Raw genomic sequence first — 20,513 nt, 5'->3', positions numbered from 1 at the left:
TCATTGGCAAGGTGCAAGTTAGCATCATCATGAGTAAGGTTAACATTTCTGAGACAGTGAAATGAATACATTTCTGTTGTTTTACAGAAAAATATAAGTAGAATAATAACCCCCAAGATATCCAGAAAATCAGGTTTATCCCATATATAGACACTTCTCTGAATCAGAAGAGCAGTTCCCAGACATTTCTGTCCTGAGATCTGTCTTGCATCTCAGTCAGATCTGTCAAAACCCGGCAGTAACCCCACTTTGGGATTGTGACCCTCTGGTCTGACCACATGATCAACAGAAAACAGAATAATAAATTGCATAGAAGCCAGACCATGGCTGTTTAAATTCCCATGATTTAACACTTCAGTGAGGCACAAGTACAAGCCCCCTATACCCGCTGTTAGCATCTAAAATAATATCATTCCTAATGATAACCTTTTTTCTTGAAATATTAAGCTGCTTTGAAAAGGAGGAAGAGGTACCATTTTACTACAAATACACATATAAATATGTAGCATCCTAACATTAGCACAATTACAGCCATAATAACTGTCAAGAAAAAAATAACTGTCTCATCCCTGTTCAAAGCTGAGCACAATCACTGGTCTCATTTCAGCATTCCAAAAAGACTTTCCTAATTCCATGCCTCAAGTCAGCTTTTTTCTGGCTAAAACCTGGAAAATTCAAACCAGCTGGCACCTTGGTCGCTCCAAAATAAGCTCAGCAGCAGCATGCTTGACCATGGGGCTGTGACACTGTTGCTCTCCCTTAGCCCTGAGCAGACACCCCAAGCAGCCCTCTATCCTTGATGTGCATTATGCAAAGAAACAGCACTGTGTAAAGGCAGCCTTATGATCTGGGGATCCTCCTTTGCATGCTCAAAGACATCACTCTTAAACTGCATGGAGCAGATTTAAACCCTGGCAAGTCCCAGTCATGGTGGAGCACCAAATCTCCATTTTCCCACTTGGCTCTCTCTCTCAGGACACTGCAGGCAGCAGAACTCACCTAGCCCCAAAGCCAAGCCTGCAGACTTTCAGCCACTTTATCTCTCTTTAAGGGGCAAATATACATGCACGTCAAAAAATCAGAGTTCACAACAGAAATACTGACAATCATTTTCACTGTGGAGCAGTTTAAAAGAGGCAGCAATGATATTCATTAAGCTGTTAATAATGGATTGTGGCACAAAGCAATTTATCAAGTTTCCACTGTAATTAAAATCACTGAATATTCGGGCACTTGCAATGCACCTAGCTCTCCCTGCTTCTGAAGCTTTACATTTTAATGTGAATTATAGCTCCCTCTCCCCAGAGAGCTACTAAAAAGCCCATTTTAATTGGTATGTTTTTAATTGAGATTACATTATTAAAAAGTGTAAATTTCTGTTGAAGAGAGAAAGGAGGTGCTCAGCTCCCCTTTAGTCTCTGTCTCCCTTAGATATAGCTTGCTTATCCCAGTGGGAGGGAAAAATGAAGGGTAGATGCTGTGAAGGAAGAGGAGAAAGCCCTGAACACTCACAGGCTGTGAAGCCAAGGCAAGGCAGCATTGTCTGCCAAAGATGCAGGAATTTCTAGGTGGATTTTCAGGAGGGAAAGGAATCACCACCAAAAGGCAGACAGGAAACCACTACACGGGGATTCCTGCCTCATAGCCAGCTGACATGGAGGGCACATTTCAGCAAGCCTCTCCTCGAGGTTACCAGTGACTTTGTGGTTTTCCATAGTAAGGAACTCTAATATGAAATTCTCCTCAAGATCCAGATACTGTCATGAGCGGATGGGGTCTAGTGAAAGCCTCTGGCTCTGCTGGCTCCAGAAGGCTGGGGGCAGGTAGGGAGAGGCAGCCCCTGAGGCAGCCTGGACACGATGGCAAGGATGGCAAGAAGGGAATTGCCCCAAGCAAACAAAGCTGGTTGCCTTTGTGCACTGAGATGGTCAGACTGACTCGTCACCACATTAAAAAGAAAAGCAGCTTCATGCACTTGGCATCCAAATGCTGGCCACTTAAACGGTTCTCCTGCTGGCAAGATGGACTGTCAGTGCCTCTTATAAGTAGGAGTATGGATCTGCTAAGGTAAGTAGACACGAGAGAAAAGGGAGAAATATCAAAGGAGTGCAAAGTAGATGGCAACAGCTGAGACGGATCAAGGGAAAACCCTCCAGAGATCAAAACACGCTAAAAGATGGACAAGATGGTTGAACAAGAATGAAATATCATGGAACAGCTTTTTCATAACTGCTTCAGAAAAGGTCATACTGTATTGCAAAAAAAAGGCAGTGCATGGGGTGGACAGAGGTCACTGTAGGCAAATAGAGACATGGAGAGACTAAGAGAAAAATTCAAAGATTACCCACTAATACCACAAATGCTGCAACTCCCCTTCTAGTTCTGGAAGTGGCTCAGGAAGGAAGAATGGTGAACCAACAGCATATAAAAGGGGAAAAAAAGGATGACATGTGGAAGATAAAACTGAAATTGTTAAAACTGACAGAGATAGGGAAAGCTCTGTTACTACAAATAGGTCAGTAAATCTGTGATTTTTTCTAAATTAAGATTTTGATGTTATGCTCTAGTTACACGCATCAGAGGAAAGCCTGCTTGTAGTGGGAAAGTACCCAATCATGCTATTGCTCTGAACAGCAAGGTAAAATTAATATATGAAATTCCCAGTCCCAGTAAATAGGCCCCTTGCAGAATGAGATCAAGAGTAAGTAAAAACAAAAAAAAAGACTATGTAAACAAAGATTAGATCTTATATCCCATTTTGGCATTAAAGACCACTGCTCTGCTGAGCTGAAAGGTAATCTCCAGATTATTTGATTTAATGCAAGATTCCTTTTGATTGCTGGTTTGAAAACCCCATGCTCAGAGCACAGATGAAGCAGGAAAAGGAAGGGCTTTCAGAGACCTCAGGGAGAACCTTCTGAGAAACTTGTGGGAACACACTGTAAGGGTAATATAAAGAAGAGATGAAGAACAGTAAGAGAGACAAGTTACAGAAGAAAGGGAATGTGCACAACCTCAGGGTAACAATTTTCCCTTTCAGCTGAAGGGGTGAATACTGAGACCATACCATGAAGGAAAAAAAATGACAGGAAGCAGGAAAAGATAGGCTGGGCAAGATTTGCTTTATGCCAACAGAATCACAAAGACAAACTGTGCTTCCAAGCCTATAGAAAGATGACCCTGAAAGACAAATTTAACACTGCTTAGGCTGGCTATTTTGCACAGATGAAAACATGCAGCAGAAAGGCCAGATTGCTTACTGATTTGGCATGTACCAACAGATATATGACCACATCAGATTCTACTCTGAGTGCTATAAAAGAAAGGCAGCTGGATGTGCTTTACTCCCTTTCCAGAAAACAGAGACCTTTTTCTGAGCCCTGGACACAACAAAGCCTCATTGGTTACGTGAAATTTCTGTGGCTTCAGCATCCAGGAACATTTCTCCAAATATATACAGTGACCCACCAGGTTTCAACGGCCCTGGTTCAATTATTTTCTCTGATAAGAGTATTGGGAAAGTTGCTAACTAACCAAGGGTACAAACTTTATGTCTAAGGTCATGAAAGAGCAGCATTGAGTACTAGGTATAAAAAGTATTAAAGCCAATGCCACATCCTCCTCAAACAGATGGCCTTTCAGAAAGATTTAATCAGACACTGAAATGCATGCTGCGAATACTCATTACTAGCACAGGATCAGGCTGGGACAAGTGGCCAGCACTGACGTTATTGCCTACAGGGAATTACCACAGGCATAAACAGGATTTGCAATGTTTGAACCTCACTCTGGATAGCATGCACGGGGTCCCTTCGTGATCATAAAGGAGGGTAAAGCAAAAAATTTATGGTGAAGTGATCCAGGTCTACATTGCAGAGACCCAGGCCCTGATAGGAAGCAACTTGCTAATTTCTTTTGCTTTCTTATTCTCTGTTTTTTTGCTTGTACTCATGACACCACCACAAAACTCAGTGGCAAAGGCCACCTTCAAAGCACAATGAGCTCTTGCTCACCTTATTTTACTGGACACATAAAATAGAGCTCTGACCATTCCATGCCCTTCAGTATCAAGAAGATGAAAAATAGGATATAGCCACAACAACCAGCACCTGGAAGAAGGAAATCACCCTTCAGTGATAGGGATGACTTCTTTGAAAAGGCAGGTTTGCCTTTCAATTCTTTCCTCTTCCAGTTTTTCAGAGAAATTTTACTGCAAATATTACTTGGAAGAGTCCTTAAGCTATCTTTTGACATGGATTATCAATAAACAGTATTTTAAGAGATTGATTTTACCATGCAAACACAAGTCTTAAAAGTCATTAAAAACCCTGACATTACCAACAACTGAACATGTGAGTTAATTTATTTTCACTCTAGATGAAAAAGCCTTTTTTCAGTGCTAAATATCCCACCCTTCTCAAATAAAAGGTGTTTTTCATATGCTGTAGATCAGCAAAGCCAAATGTCCATCTTCACTTTCCACAACAGCTAATGAAAACAAGAGGAAAACACATGCAAAGCTTATTGACAGAAGCACTTAAGTCCTTCCTCCTTTTACCTCTGAAGGCATCCTGTTGGTTTAGTGACTTCCTGCAGATTAATGCTGCTACAGGGAGCTGAACCTCCCCTGTTCTGCCCAGAAAGGGCCAAACTTACAATTTTTTTGAAGGCTCTCTAAAGGAGCTCCACCACACACCTCTTGGAAAGTGAATTAGCTTTTCCTGCATAGATACTCACATTTTCCTGGTACTATCTGCAAGATTATTCTTGGCAACAGTGGATATGCAAAGACTTAACCAGATTAATCACCATGAACACCCTGGTGCTCCAGTTTAACTTCTGTCCATTAGCACATGTCTACATTCTTGCAAACTGAAGCATGGTCATCGCCCATACTCAGCACTGCTGAGGCTGCACCTCAAGTGCTCTATTCAGTTCTGGGCCCCTCGCTACAGGAAAGACATTGAGCTGCTGGAGCATGACCAGAAAAGGGCACTGGAGCTGGGGAAGGGTCTGGAGCACCAGTCTAATGAGGAATAGCTGAGGGAGCTGGGGTTATTTAGCCTGGAGAAAAGGAGGCTCAGGGGGAAACTTATCACTCCCTACAGCCACCTGAAGGGAGGTTGGAGTTAGGTGGGGGTTGGTCTATCTTTCCCAAGTAATATAAGAGGAAATGGCCTCAAGTTGTGGCAAATAAGGTTTTTGATTGGATATTAGGAAAAATCTCTCTGCCAAAAGGGTGGTCAGTTGTTGGAATATTTTGCCCAGGGAAGGGGCTCAATTACTAACCCTGGAGGTATGTAAAAGTCATGTAGATGTGGCACTTGGTGAACATGGTTGAGTGGTGGACTTGACAGTGCTGGGTTAATGGGTTGGATTTAACAAACTTAAAGGCCTTTTATAATCTAAATGATTCTGTGATTCTGTGTGAGAAATTCTCCAAGAATTCATGGTGATGGCACTTTGAACCCCAGAGGGCAGCTGAGGTGGCATGTGTAAATATGAGATAGAGACATCACTCCTGTCACCTCCTGAAGAAGATGTGGAGCTACACTGCAGTGCTTGAGAAAGACCAAAAGGGAATGGAGAGAGGTGGAGGCATCAGAGAAAGAATCACAGATGCCAAGATTATGTTAGGGCTGCTGCAGAGCTTGCTGGAGTGGGTCAGATAATACTTACATGTGCCTATTCCTTGTCTAGAGCCATGACCAAGGAGACAGTAAAGCACTGCCCTAGAGCAAAGGGTCAGCAATAGCAAGCAGAGCTGCTTGTGCTTGCTGGCAGCAGGTGGCCAGCAGACATTTGCTAACTTCTCGTGGCCATAGTGCCCATAAAGCCACGGGTTCACAGGTGTTCTGAGCTGTAGAACTGGGACAGATGCAGCAGTAATGCAAAACTCTTCCTGCACACCTCAGGGAGGCAAGAAAGGCGCCACTCTAGTTACTTATTATGTCCTTGATGTCTTTTGAGCAGAGAGACCACAGAGCTGCATTTCATGATGAAAGAATTTCAGCCAGACACTTCAGCCCAGGCCTGAAACCCAAAGATCACATTTGGTAAGCCTGCACTTCCTCCTTGGAAAGATAACAACAGGGTGAGCAAGAAATTTCAACAGGTGCCCAAAAGCAATGGGGATTTCCAGTTAATTTCCATTCAAGCTTTGTTATGTTTAAATACCCACTTCAGAAATCCTGAAAAAGTTCTAAAAGTCATTACATCTTTAAGAAAAATAAAATAAATACTTAAAAAAAAAAAATTTCTTCCAGTGTAGGAAGGAAGACAAATCACAAGCAAATGGCTTGACTTTTAAATGAAGGTGAATAATCAAAATTCTTTTTCATATAATGCTACTATTTTTATCCTCAGAATAACTGCATGCTGCCAAAGCACAGACACCAGATTTAATCCTCATAAGTTTTTTAACATATTCTAGAGCAATTATACCCTTCTGCTAAAAGAAGCAGAAATAGAGCTTTGAGAACGGTGTTCAACTCTATATTTACCTCACATTTGCTCTATTTAAAACACATATTTACCTTTCTGGAAAGTCCACACTTCCACCTGACAAAGGCAGTGGATAATGGGATGACCAAACTCTGAGAAAGCCCAGCAGAATAAAATCACAGCACCCCTCCAACAGACTTTGAAAAACAAAAGAACCAGACTGATCCTTTGTTTTACTGACTTTATTAATCAATAAAATAGATTATTTAATATTGCCATATAGTGTGTATCCTTAAATGGACACCAACTTCTTCCTAACACAAATTTTGCTTGGTTTTTAGAAAGGCAAGAATACTGCACACTATTAGAAGGTATCTAATCCTCCCATCTGCTGTTTTCATAGAAAAATATTTACTTTTAAACATCTGTATTGCGTTTACACAGTTCAAACACACACATAGCTCCTAGAATGTACATAGTATTTAGCAAATTTTTTACTAACTTTTCTTTGTAATTGTATAGTTTTCCCTTGACAAGGAGAGGATCAGAATTTTTCAGGAGGATTACCTCTGCTCAACTCATTTTAAGCAGCTCTTGAATAAAATAGTTCATTAGTTCATGAAAAGGAAAGACTCCAGGGAACTACTGGGGAAGGAAGAGAAAAGAACACAGAGTGTCACAGTAATTAGGTTTTCAGATTGTCGCTTATCCTCCAGAATGCAGGTACACACACACATGTCCCTCTTCCCCTTAGGGGAGATCATTGCACGTTTATCCCTGGGAATCAGTGTACCAGAGATTAAAACTCTAACCCAGCCATAATTTCCCAGAAAGACACTAAAAGTTACCTCTTCTTTATAGCACAATTCCTTAGCTAGTCTGTAGAGCAAGAGAAGCCCATCCCCCTTTGCAGGTACTTAAATACTTTAGTTTCAGAGTTACTCAAAATTTAGTCTTCTGAACTTTTTAGGCTCCCATGGCTGACGCTGAAAAACCAAAGGATTTTCAGCATTTTTTTTCCACACACTGGGAATCTCTCATGCTTGCCCAGGTGTATGGGCAGCCTGGGAAAAGCAGAGCCACTGACTGTAGCTACTGGTGATCAGGGATGATAACTGGCCAGGAATGAGGATGGAAGCAAGGAAAACTGGAGGAGGTTGCAATTGTTGACCAGAGGACAACCTCTTCTGATCTATACTGGGCACAGCAGACTACAGAGCATCCCAGAGCCAAACCAATTCAAAGGAGGCTAAATCATCACCAGCACTGACACCACTGTACAGTTTCTGTGTGGCTTTACATCACAGCGCTCAAAGGGAAGCAGGGTTCCCAGCAGCACAGCCTTCACACTCTTCTCATGTTGTCCCTTCTGTCTGCTCTGTGTTTGCATTAAAAGCACTCAAGTAGTCTGTAAGTCTCCAGCCAGACTGACTGAAAGGCAAACTGAGATGCCAGTGAATAGTTCTAGTGATACTTCCCTGTACTTTGCCCACCAATTGTCATTCCAAATTCTCTTGAGAATACCAAGAAGTAGCTGATGGTCATCAGAAACATCATCAGATCACTACTGGCATGGATTATGTGACCTTGAATTATGCATTCACAGCAGACAGTATGGCTGGAAAAATCAGGAAATATCAGAAGAATTTGTTGAAGCCTCTCTGAATTTTCCAATTCTCCATGTAAAAGAATGCTTATTTTCAATAGTGTATTTTCCCACACATCTGTTGTGCTTTTCCAAAAATAATCAATAGCCTTAAATTGTTACAATACAGTTGTTGTTATTACTTCAGAATACAAACGAAACTCTGGACTTTCATCTGCTGACAGGGGGCTTATTTTCAACCCACAGTTTTCAAAAAGAGTCTCAGTTTTGAGCACTACGTTAAGACTCCTTCATCTAGATATCATAATTTAAAAGAAACCAGTAGGTTAAGGATATAAAAATAACTCTAACACAAAACCAATCTGCATATCAGATTATTAAATTAAAATCTATCAAAGTATCATCTATTGAAGTAAACAAATAGTCTATCTGCCCTGTCTCTGGAAATATTTTGCCTCAGGGAAAAACTTAAACTTGTGTAGATAATCAGGGTAAGGTATCTGAACATTTAAATCTTGCTGGATTCTTTAAAGTAGGTGTTAAGTGGTGCATTAAATTTGTGCTGTTTCTTCTGAGCTGGGTAAATTTGCTCTTCTGTAAATAGTGGGGAAAGTATTTTACAATAATTTGAATCCATGAATAAATGTAATGTATTAAAATTTCTAACGTACAAGCATTAAATGTTTTTGTACATAAGCCAAATGAGAGAAATATCCAGTATTAGAAGTATTGAAGTGACCACAGAAAGATAATATATAATTAAAATGACATCTGCACCACTAACTGAGGGGATGAAAGTGACATCACAGATCTCATATAAGCTCCAAGTGTATTATTAGATCTAAACCTGGCTGTAAAACTACTATCTACCCAAGGGATTATGTTTAGGCATTCAGAAGCATTGTTTCATTTACTGATACAACAGGGATGATAACAGGCTGACTTTGCTTGTCACATTGTTTTTTGGACTTTCTTTATTCTTTGTTCACATTAGCTGTAGATAAGAGGAAGACAAGTTTCAGCTGAATCACTGTCATAGAGCTTTTCATTGTTTTACAGTTTGTTCCAATGGCTTTTTTTATCCTCCCTTCCCCCTCTCCTCAAGAAAAGAACCCCAAAGCATTTTTAATGGTGATAAAATCAATGGGGAGTAAAAGATGCACACAATGTAACATCCAGGAATGTGGCAAACTAAGGAATACCCATTGGCCTAATGCACCTCAGGGAGACCATAAGACTTTGCTTATAGCTCTCATTATTAGCACAAAGAACCAGTGGCTGCTAGTTATATCTTGGCCTTATTAAAATTCAGTGCCAAAACTCCAACTGGTTTCAGTGGGTACATTTCATCATTTGAAACCTAGGACAGAGGATGTAATACTCCTTCACGTGCAGGGCTATCTGGGACACCTCATCTCTACAGATTTAATTTCTGCATTAAACTGAAAAAAGTTGCATTTTCTTCTGTTTCTTTCACACACCATTGTTATGTCTCTGGCATAAATATTAGCTGCCTATATTTATTACAAGACTCATGTGCCACCAATCTAAAACATTCAAAATTCTAAAAGTTTGGCAGTGAAAAGGAGAAAAAAATTCTAAAATCAGGCAGTGAAAAGGGAAAAAAAGAACATTCCAAGCTTTCCAGTCACTTTTGAACAATAGTGATCCTGAACTGCAAAGGAGACTTAATTTGCATTGAGAAATCTGTCCCTAATAGTCTAACTCCTAGCACTTGAAATAGCTCCCATATGCCGATTTTGCAAACTAAGCAAAGGTCCAGGAGCAGACGGCTCCGCAGCCAGCCATGGAGCTGTGCACACACTGCTAAGGCAAACACGGACCTTGCACCTTCCCCCACCTTGTCCTGGTGTTGGGCACCCAGTGCCATGTGCTATCTCTTACAGCACCTCCCAGTATCCCTTCCCATAGAACCCAGAGCCTCGGGTCAACTGCTGTAACCTGCAAACGGGCTGCGTTATGCAGATTTCTGCCTCCTGATCTTGTCACTGCAGCTTTGTTTTTTTTCTGTGCTGTCCCTTGTTAAAGGGAGTGACTAGGTCTAGCACAGAGAAGGGTTTAGCCCATGATTGATCCCCTCAGTGCTAGGGCGACAGAAACACACTGCATTTCATTAATAACAGTTAATACAGCAATCACTTTTAATCCACATTAGGTTGTTTCATTGTCCCTTTTAAGCTTTCATAATTCATACACAGAATAGACTTTCCATGCAGATCCCTTTGGCATGAGTCTTTGATTTAAAACTGTCCATACCTACAGCCACATCTGTAGGCCATTAAAAGTTCACACTGGACCTATGCAGTAGAAATGAGGTGCCTGCAAGCAGTTTAAACGCATCATCACTGCCAGAAAATATTCCTGCAGCAGTCAGCCTGGACCAGGAACCTTGTTTATGAATCATAAGTTTTTTGTGGCCAGTCAGTGGTGCTTACCATCCTTCAGATGAAAAGAAAAACAAAGACTGACGAAGGTGGGCTGAAGGAACAATAAGCAGCATGTAGTGATAAACAGCAACAAATGTAGAAGGGAGACATCACTGCAGAAAAAGCCAAAGAGCAGCAATGTATTTGAACATAAATTTAATTTTTAAATGTGTCCTGGATATAATGTAGGGTAACGCAAAATAAATTTTATCCTGAAAAGTGGCAGCTGTGGGGTGAAGCTGTGAGAATAATTTGGCAAGATCCTTTCTCACCTGTGCTGTTACTCCATCAGCATTACTCTTCATCTCAGAGGGGTAAGAAGCATCTCTTACACCTCAGTATTAACAGCTTCCTTCATGTGGATGCTGTGTGTTTCATGCCAATTGTTATGCAAAAATTTGTTTCAGTTACCTCAAAAATGGAATTCTCACCCATATACTTTGTTTCTCACAACACATCCATATTCCTCCATGAAAAGAAATCCAACTTCATGCAATAAAAGGAAATAAAAGTGGAATGCAAAAAAAATTAAGTGGAAAAAATATGAAAAGAAATGAAAGGAAACCTCAAGAAATGAAATCTTGATAATTCATATCCTTTAATGAAATGAAAATTCACTTCATGAAATAAAATGAAAAATCAAATAATTAAATTAAATTAAACATCATGGAATAAAGGGAAATGAAATTTATAAAAAAAACAAACTAAAAATAAAAATAAATTAAATGAAATAAAGAAATTAAATGAAATCTTGGGATTTCATGTCATGAATGAAAATTAAATGAAAAGTCAAGGAATGAAATTAAATTAAATTCAATGGAATGTATTGAAATGAAATGAAGTTAAATTAAAAGAAATTAAAGGAAACATACCAAAATGGAATTACATGAAATCTTGAGATTTCTTTTCCTTTCCTTTCCCAAAATGAGTTTTCATTTTGGGAAAGGAAATGACATGCCAAATCAAAAAATGAAATTAAATGAAATTATATGAAATGCAACAAAATTAAATGAAATCTTGGGATTTCATTTCTTGAAAGGAATGAAATGACAAGTCAAGAAATGAAATGAAATTAAACTTAATGGAGAAAAAGGAAAAGAAAGAAAATATAAAATGAAATTAAAAGAAATCTTGGGATTTAATTTATTTTCATGCTTGTTCTTCTTTTGTCCAAAACAAGTTTTTGTATCATAGAACTGAAGCACAGGCCTATGTTCCAAATGCTTCATATACTAAAAATAGAGAGACTTTGATTAAAGAGTATGTGCCTTCACATACTTCATAAAAGAAGAGTGACTAAAAACAAACACAGAAAATCTCCTCAGAGTGCCTTATGTTCGAAAAAAAAGAAGTAACAAATGATTTCCTAACAATGGGGAGCCATTTGTTTGTACACTTCAGGTGGTATTTATTGCCTTTCTATTTAGCCATCTCAGCTCAGTGACTGCTCTAACCAGACATTCAGATTCTTCCCATGTTCCAAAGCAGCAGGAACTGGCACAGGACTCTGTGAAACCCTCTTCAGCTCTTAGGGAGAGACTGGGTTGAAACACTCAGTGAGGGCTTTTTTTTTCCTCTGGTCCTTGAGGAAAAGTAGTGTACACATGACACATGACTTTAGGACAAGAAAAAATCCCACAGGCTGAATCCTTCCTTCTGAGTCTAGAAACTAGGCTGAGAAATCATCGCTGATGTAACTTTCCTGCATTCTTACTTGAAGAGAAATACTAAGAGAAGCAATATTGGAATGTGTTAACAATTCTGCCTGATGGTACATAAAGCTAAAAAACAATCAAATCTTCACTAAAACACTTGGAATGTTGAAAGAGATTGAGTTTGTTTTTCAAAGAGGCTTATGCCACTTCCAGTTTTTTATGAAAACATTTACTTATCCATATATTTATCACAGAAATAGTCTTACCTGAGCTGCATCCTGTTGGTGTCTATAGACAATTGCATTTTTTATGGTTTGGATAAAAAATCCATTCAGTTCCTTTTGTTTCTTATTGGGAAAAATGCGTAGCAATGGGATCATTATGGATGGGAAAGAAACTGTAAGAGATTTTAAAGAAGAAAATATTGAATCAGACTGTGAGGGCATATAATCCTCCCCCTTGCTCTACCTTAATATTATAAAACTTATCAACTGGGATGTGTTCCTTTTATGAAAACTTATTTTTCCTCTCTCTCTCTCTAGCAATCTGTGAGGATGGAAGAGAAAGAGGATTCCCTTTTGGAGATGTCCTGCTGGCCATGACTCCCTTTCCAGACAGATGCCTTCCAAGCTTGTTTCCACAATGTCTCAGGATTTTGGTTCAGATTTTTGGTGTCACAGAGCTACCACAACAAAGGGGATCATTATTTCTCCTACCTGCTCAGAAAATTACAAAGGGAAAGTTGAAAATCTTGAACTGGCCTAGCAGCTTATGGCACCCCCACGTGAAACTGGGTAGTTTTCATTCCTGTTTGACAGGAATGAGCAGGAATTCATATAGGCCCCCAATACTCTACACTATTAGGGACTTAGATGAAGGATGGGGCTCTTTAGCAGGGCCCCTTGCAGCAGGACAAAGACTATGGGGTTTAAACTAAAAGAGAGCCAATTCAGATTAGATATAAGGAAGAAGTTCTTTACAATGAAGCTTGTAAAATAGGGGCACAGGTTGCCCAGGGAGGTGGTGGATGCCCCATCCCCGGGAACATTCAAGGTCAGGACGGGGGAGCAAACTGACCTGGTTGAAGACATCCCTGCTTATTGCAGAGGATTGGACTAGATGACTTTTTAAGGTCGCTTCCAACATAGAATACTGTGTGATTATGCTTCTCTAAACAGGCCACACATTCAGGAAGTGGGATATTATCACAAGGATGGTCTTCAAATGAGCAGAAAGAGATGAATCAAGGAATCCAACTCCAAACACTACAGAAACTTTTCTTTCATGAAGGACACTTTGCTCTTAGATGTATAGGGGCACATTTCTGTCCCTTAAGAATTTGATTTCAAATCACATTTTGCAATCAGGTTAAATGTTAACTCCAGGGCAATTTGGATACACAATTCCAGAAGGAAACAGTTGTTGTGGTGTGAGTACAGGTGCAATCTGTAATGCCAGCAGGATCAGATGGGCACAGGAAACTTTGCCACTGTGCCACCTGATACTACTGTTTGCAGGTCTAGATAACAAGATGATAAAACCTCAAAAGCCTTGATTATGCTGTGGCTTCCTCAGCTGTGATTCTTACTGCCCTTGAATTATCAAGATCATCACCACCATGAAGCCTAAGCTTTCATGCCTTAGAACTACATGGTTTTATAGCCCATTCTTGCATTGCCTATCTATTAATCTAAAATAAATGCATTCTCTTCAGGACACTTGTGTTCTTTATCCTTCAGAGCCATCAAGCAGGCTGTGGACAGTGTTCAAAAAAGAATTGGGAGTACTTACACAATCTGTTTCTACTCTTCCACCTTTTTTCTTTAGTGGATTGTTAATGAGTGAGATTTCAATCTCTACTAAACAAACCAAGTGCACAAAAACTTTACATTCAGTCCCAAAGGGCAATTACTCTGTTTTCGTGAGAAGCATGCTAAAAAAAGTATTGTCGAAACTGCAGGACACAGAAACTTTCCTGTCAGATGAACCAGGAGCATTGTGTTCCTGAACTCTCAGTTTCTGGAGTAAATTTCATTAATGGTGACAAGACCTGTAGAGCAAGTGGTGGAAATCTCAAGGGTAGAAGTGGCCTGTGGGTTGCATTCTGAATCCCTCTGAAATAATGTCAGCTATAATATTTCCTACCCTGGCTTCAGCATATTTTGCAATTCGACAATGACTTTTATGAAATTATCACAAGAAAGTAGACAAACATAGACTATACTCACGGATTAGAATGAGAAGAGGCTTAAACAAAGACATTTCAAAGAATGTTCTGCAATTCTTAACAAAGGGGTCATCAGGATTCTTCTGAGAATCCACCTCAGTACCAAATGCTACGCTACCAACGACATCCAAGGTAAAGCAGTTGTAACACCTGCATTTAATTGAAGAATGATAAATTATTATCTACAAATATCTACAATCTAGCTATACCCATTAATCTTGCTTCTACAAACATCACATAGCATTAGTTTTTGCCATTGAGTTTCCTTTTGCTTTTAGATTTGAGCTTTGCCAACAAGAGATGTTTCCATCATTCTGACAAATGGTGATACTTGATAATGATCACTTTCTCCAAACCTACAAAGTGAACATATTTTCATACACCTCAGTAATTCCACGAAAATTTTATTAAAACCAATTTAATTTGTTTTGACATAGAAATTGAATGCAACACATCAGAGATGCATAAGCATTTTCTTAGTATGCATCCTAATAAATGAGACCATTCCTTCCTCATTTTTAACTGCAAAAACCACACCTATTTCCAGTCCAGTCTGAATGCTCAGAGACAAGAGGTTCTTAGGTAAAATTAAGGTCCTGAAGGATTTCTTTCTTTTTCTTCTTCATACCTCCTTTGTAATGTAACTCTGTGGATAAAATCAAGAGAAACTGATGCCAAGTGAAATCTGCAGAGGAGCCGCCAGTGCTCTGAGAACTCCAACTGATCTGTGAACCATGATATAGAAAATGCAGAACTTACTAAATGGCTCCCTGAATATCTCACCATTTATCCATTTGTCTTACCATCTTTATTTTCCTAGTGGGCTTTAGCAGCTCTATTAAATTTTAAGGTAAGTGGACTGAGAATGTAAAATATCCTTAGAATTTGATTCCTCTGATCCATGGTGAAGTAAGCAATGTGTGTACTTCCATGAGCCTTACAAAAGGCTAATATCAGTCTCTGGTGTTTTAATCTGAGTGAGCATGTATGAAGAGAACAACAGGAGACAGGCCCATTATATCCTGCATATATTATGTGAATCAGTATTTCTAAACTACAATCTTTGTGAACTGCCATTCTGAACACACCAGAGAATAAAACTGATAACAAAAATAATGCAACACACTTCTTTTGGTCTTCAACTCTTACACACACACACAAAAAGCACCATTGGAAGTTAAAATGTTAAGGGGGGGGGCAATGCTATGAAACAATAATTTCAGAAGGACTCAATCATCTACCTCTCCAAGGTACTGAAAAAGAACATTAAAAACTAAATTTTGAGTTGTTGGCAAAACACAAAACAGCTAAAGACAACTAAGGTCATAGGAGTTTACAGATAGGTCTTTTCATCCAAAAAAACAGCTCCCAAGGCAATTCTATAAAACTGCAGTGGAATGAGAATCACATTTATAAATACATCAAACCTGCTGAAATGGTAGTATGGTAAAACAACTGGAAATATCATGTTCCCAGACGATCAACATCATTCATTTATACATTCAAAGGGTCTTTTCCAAAGTGTCTCTTGAGAGGTGAAACCCTATAATGGATCAATAGCTAAAAGACCACTCAAAGACAAAGGACAAATGGAAAAATGGAAAAGACTGAAAGGACTGAAAAGGTCAATTTTCATCACAGCACTAAGCTAGTACAATATATCTTGAGGTTTCATAGTATCTCTTCAGCTGAAGAGATCTCTGTGCACACATGCACATGCACATGTACGTGAAAAAAAAATTAATAAATTGTGGCTAAATATGCATTTCTTCTGATGAAACAATATTATTTGTGCTGCTTCAGTTTGGGAAAATCATGAAAAACTTCAGAGGGCACTGACCAACCCAGCAAACAAAATGAAAGCAAAATGAAGCAAAAATAGTGCCTGTTAGAAAGAATGTATTTGAACTACTATCCAGGACCTTAGAGGAAATGCAGCTACTCAGAGAAAGGACTAGACAGTGTTGTGAACAGTTCAGTGAAGACCTCTGATGAAAGAGCAACAGAAAAGATAATAGGATATTAAATGCATAACAAATGAGAGAAAGTACAATATGAAAATATTAAAATGTAATTTGATAAATCAATGGTGCATTTTCATCTGGAGTAGCGATCCTGTTGCTTCCCCAAGCTAGCATGCCATGAGAGGGGGTTATGAAGAATGTGGTAAGAATAATTAACTGCTCAAAAAAGCCTCATATAAAAAAAAGCAAAAGAGTGATGGACTAGATATATTTGATACTAGACCAATTCTTATGTTTGTACATTATTGGCAGCCTGCAGAGAACAGACTGGACAGGGACTGATGCAGGTTCCTTTGTCCTTCCAGCTGTTAAAACTTCATTAAATAACTGCCAGAAATACATTAGATGCTTTACCAAAATTACTTTTCAAGTATGCAATGGCTGTCCCAGGAAGAAAAGGCTTTTACCAGACACACCCTCCATTAAACTATGATTTCCATTTTTCAAAGTAAGGGAAGAAAAAAAAAATCTTTTCTACAGTAAGTGTGAATTTAGAATAACTGCTGCTATTGACATTTTTTCTTGGTTTTTTATAATTTGCTACTAATTTTTGGCATGTTTAACATACCTCTGGATATCAAAAGCTTTGCCGGAATCTGCATAGACTTTCAAGTTACACAGCAGGATGTCACAGGCCTGGTTTATCAGCGGTGTCATCTGGAAAGGAACATATTGAATTGTGAAAAAACATTAAAATGTTAAGAAAAAAACACCAAGCAGAAATAATAATTTTAAAATATTTTTTATCCAATATATGGGATAGAGTTCTCTGTTTCCTCTGCAAGTTTTTTAGGCACTTATGTACAGGTAAGATGAAATATTGTCACTTTCTGCTCAAAATAAACCTACACATTACAGGGATGCCCTTCTCCAGCTCTGGGCCTAAATGCAAGAGGCTGTGTCACCTACCTGACCAACAATGCTACATACACAGAGACCTATCAGGCAAATATATCTCCCTCTCTGTTTAATAGTTACAAACAATGATTTATCATGATCTTCATTTGCACTACAACACATTAAGGTTACATGTGTTACAGGGCAGAAGGAATAATGCTTTCCAAAGTCCTGTAAAGGCATTGGCATCAGTTCTATCCTGCCATCTCTGTTTGAGGGACTTAAAACTTAACTGGAAAATGACCTGGGATATCACTACAAGCTGCTGAGGGCAAACTGCTATTGGTACATGAGGAAAGGCTTTTCTCAAGTGATGATGCCATTAAATGGACATTTGTGTGAATTTATTAATCTAAGGATTCTTTCCAGTCACTGACACATGATGGTCAGGTAGACTTAACCACAGCTTGGCTGTAGCCACCGGTGCAATAGTCTCTTCTTTAGGGCTTCATGGAAACCATAGCACAGGCAAACATCAAGGTCTCATTAGAGTCTCACTTTCTGTCTCTTTAGCTTCCTGAGGAATCAGACACTTCCCTAAATGTACCAAATGGGGGGACAGAGGAAGGGAGTAGCAGCAATCCAGCCATGAACCAAAAGCTCTTTCCCATACAGACTACCAAGAGCAGCGTACATCTTAATACCAGGGTCTTGCCTCAACAACTATGTCAAGCATCAGCAGTGTACACACTTTCCTTCCTGAACTACCTCCTTCAGCATATGGATGTCAACAAACATGAGAACAGACTTATCCTACTCCTCTGACATTCTTGTTACCAAAAAAGACTTACTGCAGCCTCGCAGCACACTCTGAGAGCTATGCAGCCTGCCCAGCCAAGTCCATTTTGCTTGGCACTTCTACCTCTGTGAAACTGGCATAACACTTTGTGCACAGGCACACTGCCATCTTAACACATGGGCAAGACTACACACAGTCAAAAGGCCAACGCGGGAGCATCCAATATGTTTTCCAAAGGCACAAGTCTGACTCAAGAATGTGTCTAGCTGCTCTTGAGGTCTCGTGCCTATATGAGAGAAATTACATTGAAAAGTCAGGTCGATCTGGGCTTTGCCACAGTCTCACAAGGCAACTCTGGTGCCAAATTAGTGTTTGGTAAAAGTAGTTGTTACACTTCTGGGAGGTGCACACCACAGTTATGTGGCAGCCTTTTTCATCTTTTGGCTTTCTAAAGAAGGTCCCCTGCAGCAAGCTTCTTCTCCAAAGAAGCTTCAACCAAATTAATACATCTCTGTTCAACAGATTGAACCAAGGTGAAATATTTTATAATCTCTGGGTCCAGGCTCCCCCAATGAACCGAACCAGCCAAGGAGAACAAAATTAAAATCAGTTTTTTAACAGGTATGATGTTTCTGAAACAGATGGTGATCATTTCAGATTTTCCTTTTATTGCCTTATTTTCTCTTTTATTCTTCATCACATCACCAGATCTGTAAGCAGCCAGCTGGTTGCTATCACTTTTCAACAGCTGGCAGAGACATCAGGGGCACGTACGTCTGGCCAGGGCATCCCAGAGCACCTCTGCTCTTTGCACATTCCACCAGCCTTTAGAAATACTGTTGCAATTCATTCCTAGCCATAAGGTATTTTTATTAGTAAATCTAACCAGGAAAACAGGGAGGCGGGCACATGGATTTGATCTACTGTTAGCATGATAGTAACAGAGTCACGTCAGTAAGACAATTATTTGTATATGAAAGCTACAGGGGATATCTACTCTGGAATCCTAGGTTGGGTTTGGGTTTTTTATTTCCTCAGGGGACATAAATTAGTGCAAGATTGCAAACTAGAAAAACCACAGACTGAAACATTCTCAAGTCTCGTAACACCTCAAAATCTTTGTCCAATTGTCAAAAAAAATAGTGTCAGGGTAGGTGAACTATACCAAGCATAGAAACTTGACATGTTGATCTACACTGCCTTGGGTATCAGTTACTTCCCATACATTCTGATTTGCCAGTCAGAACATAAAACCTGCATAACCTGCCTGAGATTCAGTTCCTGATGGGTAAATAAACCCCAGATGCTTTGTGTTCAGATTGGCTGAGAGTAACAGGATGAAGAAAAATCTAAACAATATGGTCCCTGTAAATATTTGATCTGACAGTTATCTAATAGCAAGAGTAGCCTAAAGTCCAAATTTCTTTCTTTCTGCCAAAGAAGAGCATTTGGGGTTAGGGTTTTCATGATGCCAAGGGCTTTGCTGTATAAATCCTGCCAATATGCTATTTGGCACATAAGAACAATTAGCTTCTGCTTCTGCATATGCACAGTGCATGTGGATCTTTGCACTATTCAAAAGCATCAGAGTCACATTCCTCCAGTTAGATGTGGCCCTCAGTATTCATCAGTATTATTATTCCCCTTGTTATTAGCATCCAAACTAAAAACTAGAAGGCTGGATCATATTCACTGTAGGCAGACACACTGGAGACTTTACTGTTTACAGACAGCAAGCAGAAGTTGTGTTGGACCTCTTGTCCCACAAATGTTATAAAATAGAAAAGAGGGAGAGGAGAAAGAATATACCCCTAACACAAGAATTGCTTCTCTTCCAAATTTCAAGGCCCTGAATAAAACCAGGAAAAGAGCAGAGTGATAAAAAGATGTTTTGTGAGAGGATTTGTTTCCACCACCTGAGAGTGCAGCTGTGCTATTCCTGGGCACAACTTACCAACATGCAACTCAACAAGATATTGTCCTGAGTCTCAAGTTTATGCACATTTCATGTACCAGTTTTCACATTAGTGATTTGCTTTGCCTTTTGTGAGCACACTTGCTTTGTCCAGCAACAGCAGCAGTTTCTAGAGACTGCTGGAAACTCCCAAAATGCCTTTGACCAATGTGCACAGACTAACAGCAAATCAAGGAAACCTTAATGGCTGGACTGTCAGATCTTGTGTCCTAGTGGGACATGAAAGATCTACATGCCTGAGAGTGACACTAGAGGATTTTTCTGCACTGTTCTGCCATGTTATTACAAGCTCTGCTTTCTGTCTCTCTTTGTTTGAAAGAAGTGCCTCAACACAAACTTCACAAGTTATTTAGGACAATGCCACATTAAACTGTGCTCGCTTTAATTTTTGTGTTCTGATTTGTTTAAATGGTTTGTTAGTGGAGGAAAGAATCCCTGGCATACTGATAGAAGATGACAAGACTACTGCAACACCATCAGAATAAATAAAAATCAATAG

The 20,513-nt window shown here is 39.4% G+C and overlaps 1 protein-coding gene across 9 annotated transcripts in view; it reads right to left on the bottom strand.

Annotated features, from left to right (window-relative positions):
* Positions 1-20,513, bottom strand: part of TBXAS1 (thromboxane A synthase 1) — a 242,173-nt gene that overhangs the window by 75,606 nt on the left and 146,054 nt on the right. For all 9 annotated transcript variants that reach the window (XM_085568338.1, XM_021536482.3, XM_085568344.1 and 6 more), the window contains 3 exons: positions 16,972-17,060; positions 14,381-14,529; positions 12,419-12,549 (listed from right to left, as the gene is read on the bottom strand). In XM_085568338.1, coding sequence (XP_085424464.1) covers positions 12,419-12,549; positions 14,381-14,529; positions 16,972-17,060 — 369 coding nt within the window. The remainder of the gene's footprint in view (positions 1-12,418; positions 12,550-14,380; positions 14,530-16,971; positions 17,061-20,513) is intronic.

The sequence above is a fragment of the Lonchura striata genome, chromosome 1A (genome assembly GCF_050655825.1).
Source record: "Lonchura striata isolate lonStrDom1 chromosome 1A, ASM5065582v1, whole genome shotgun sequence".
NCBI lineage: Eukaryota > Metazoa > Chordata > Aves > Passeriformes > Estrildidae > Lonchura > Lonchura striata.
The sequence above is the reverse complement of the archived record's forward strand: the minus strand, read 5'-3'. Positions and strand labels throughout refer to the sequence as shown.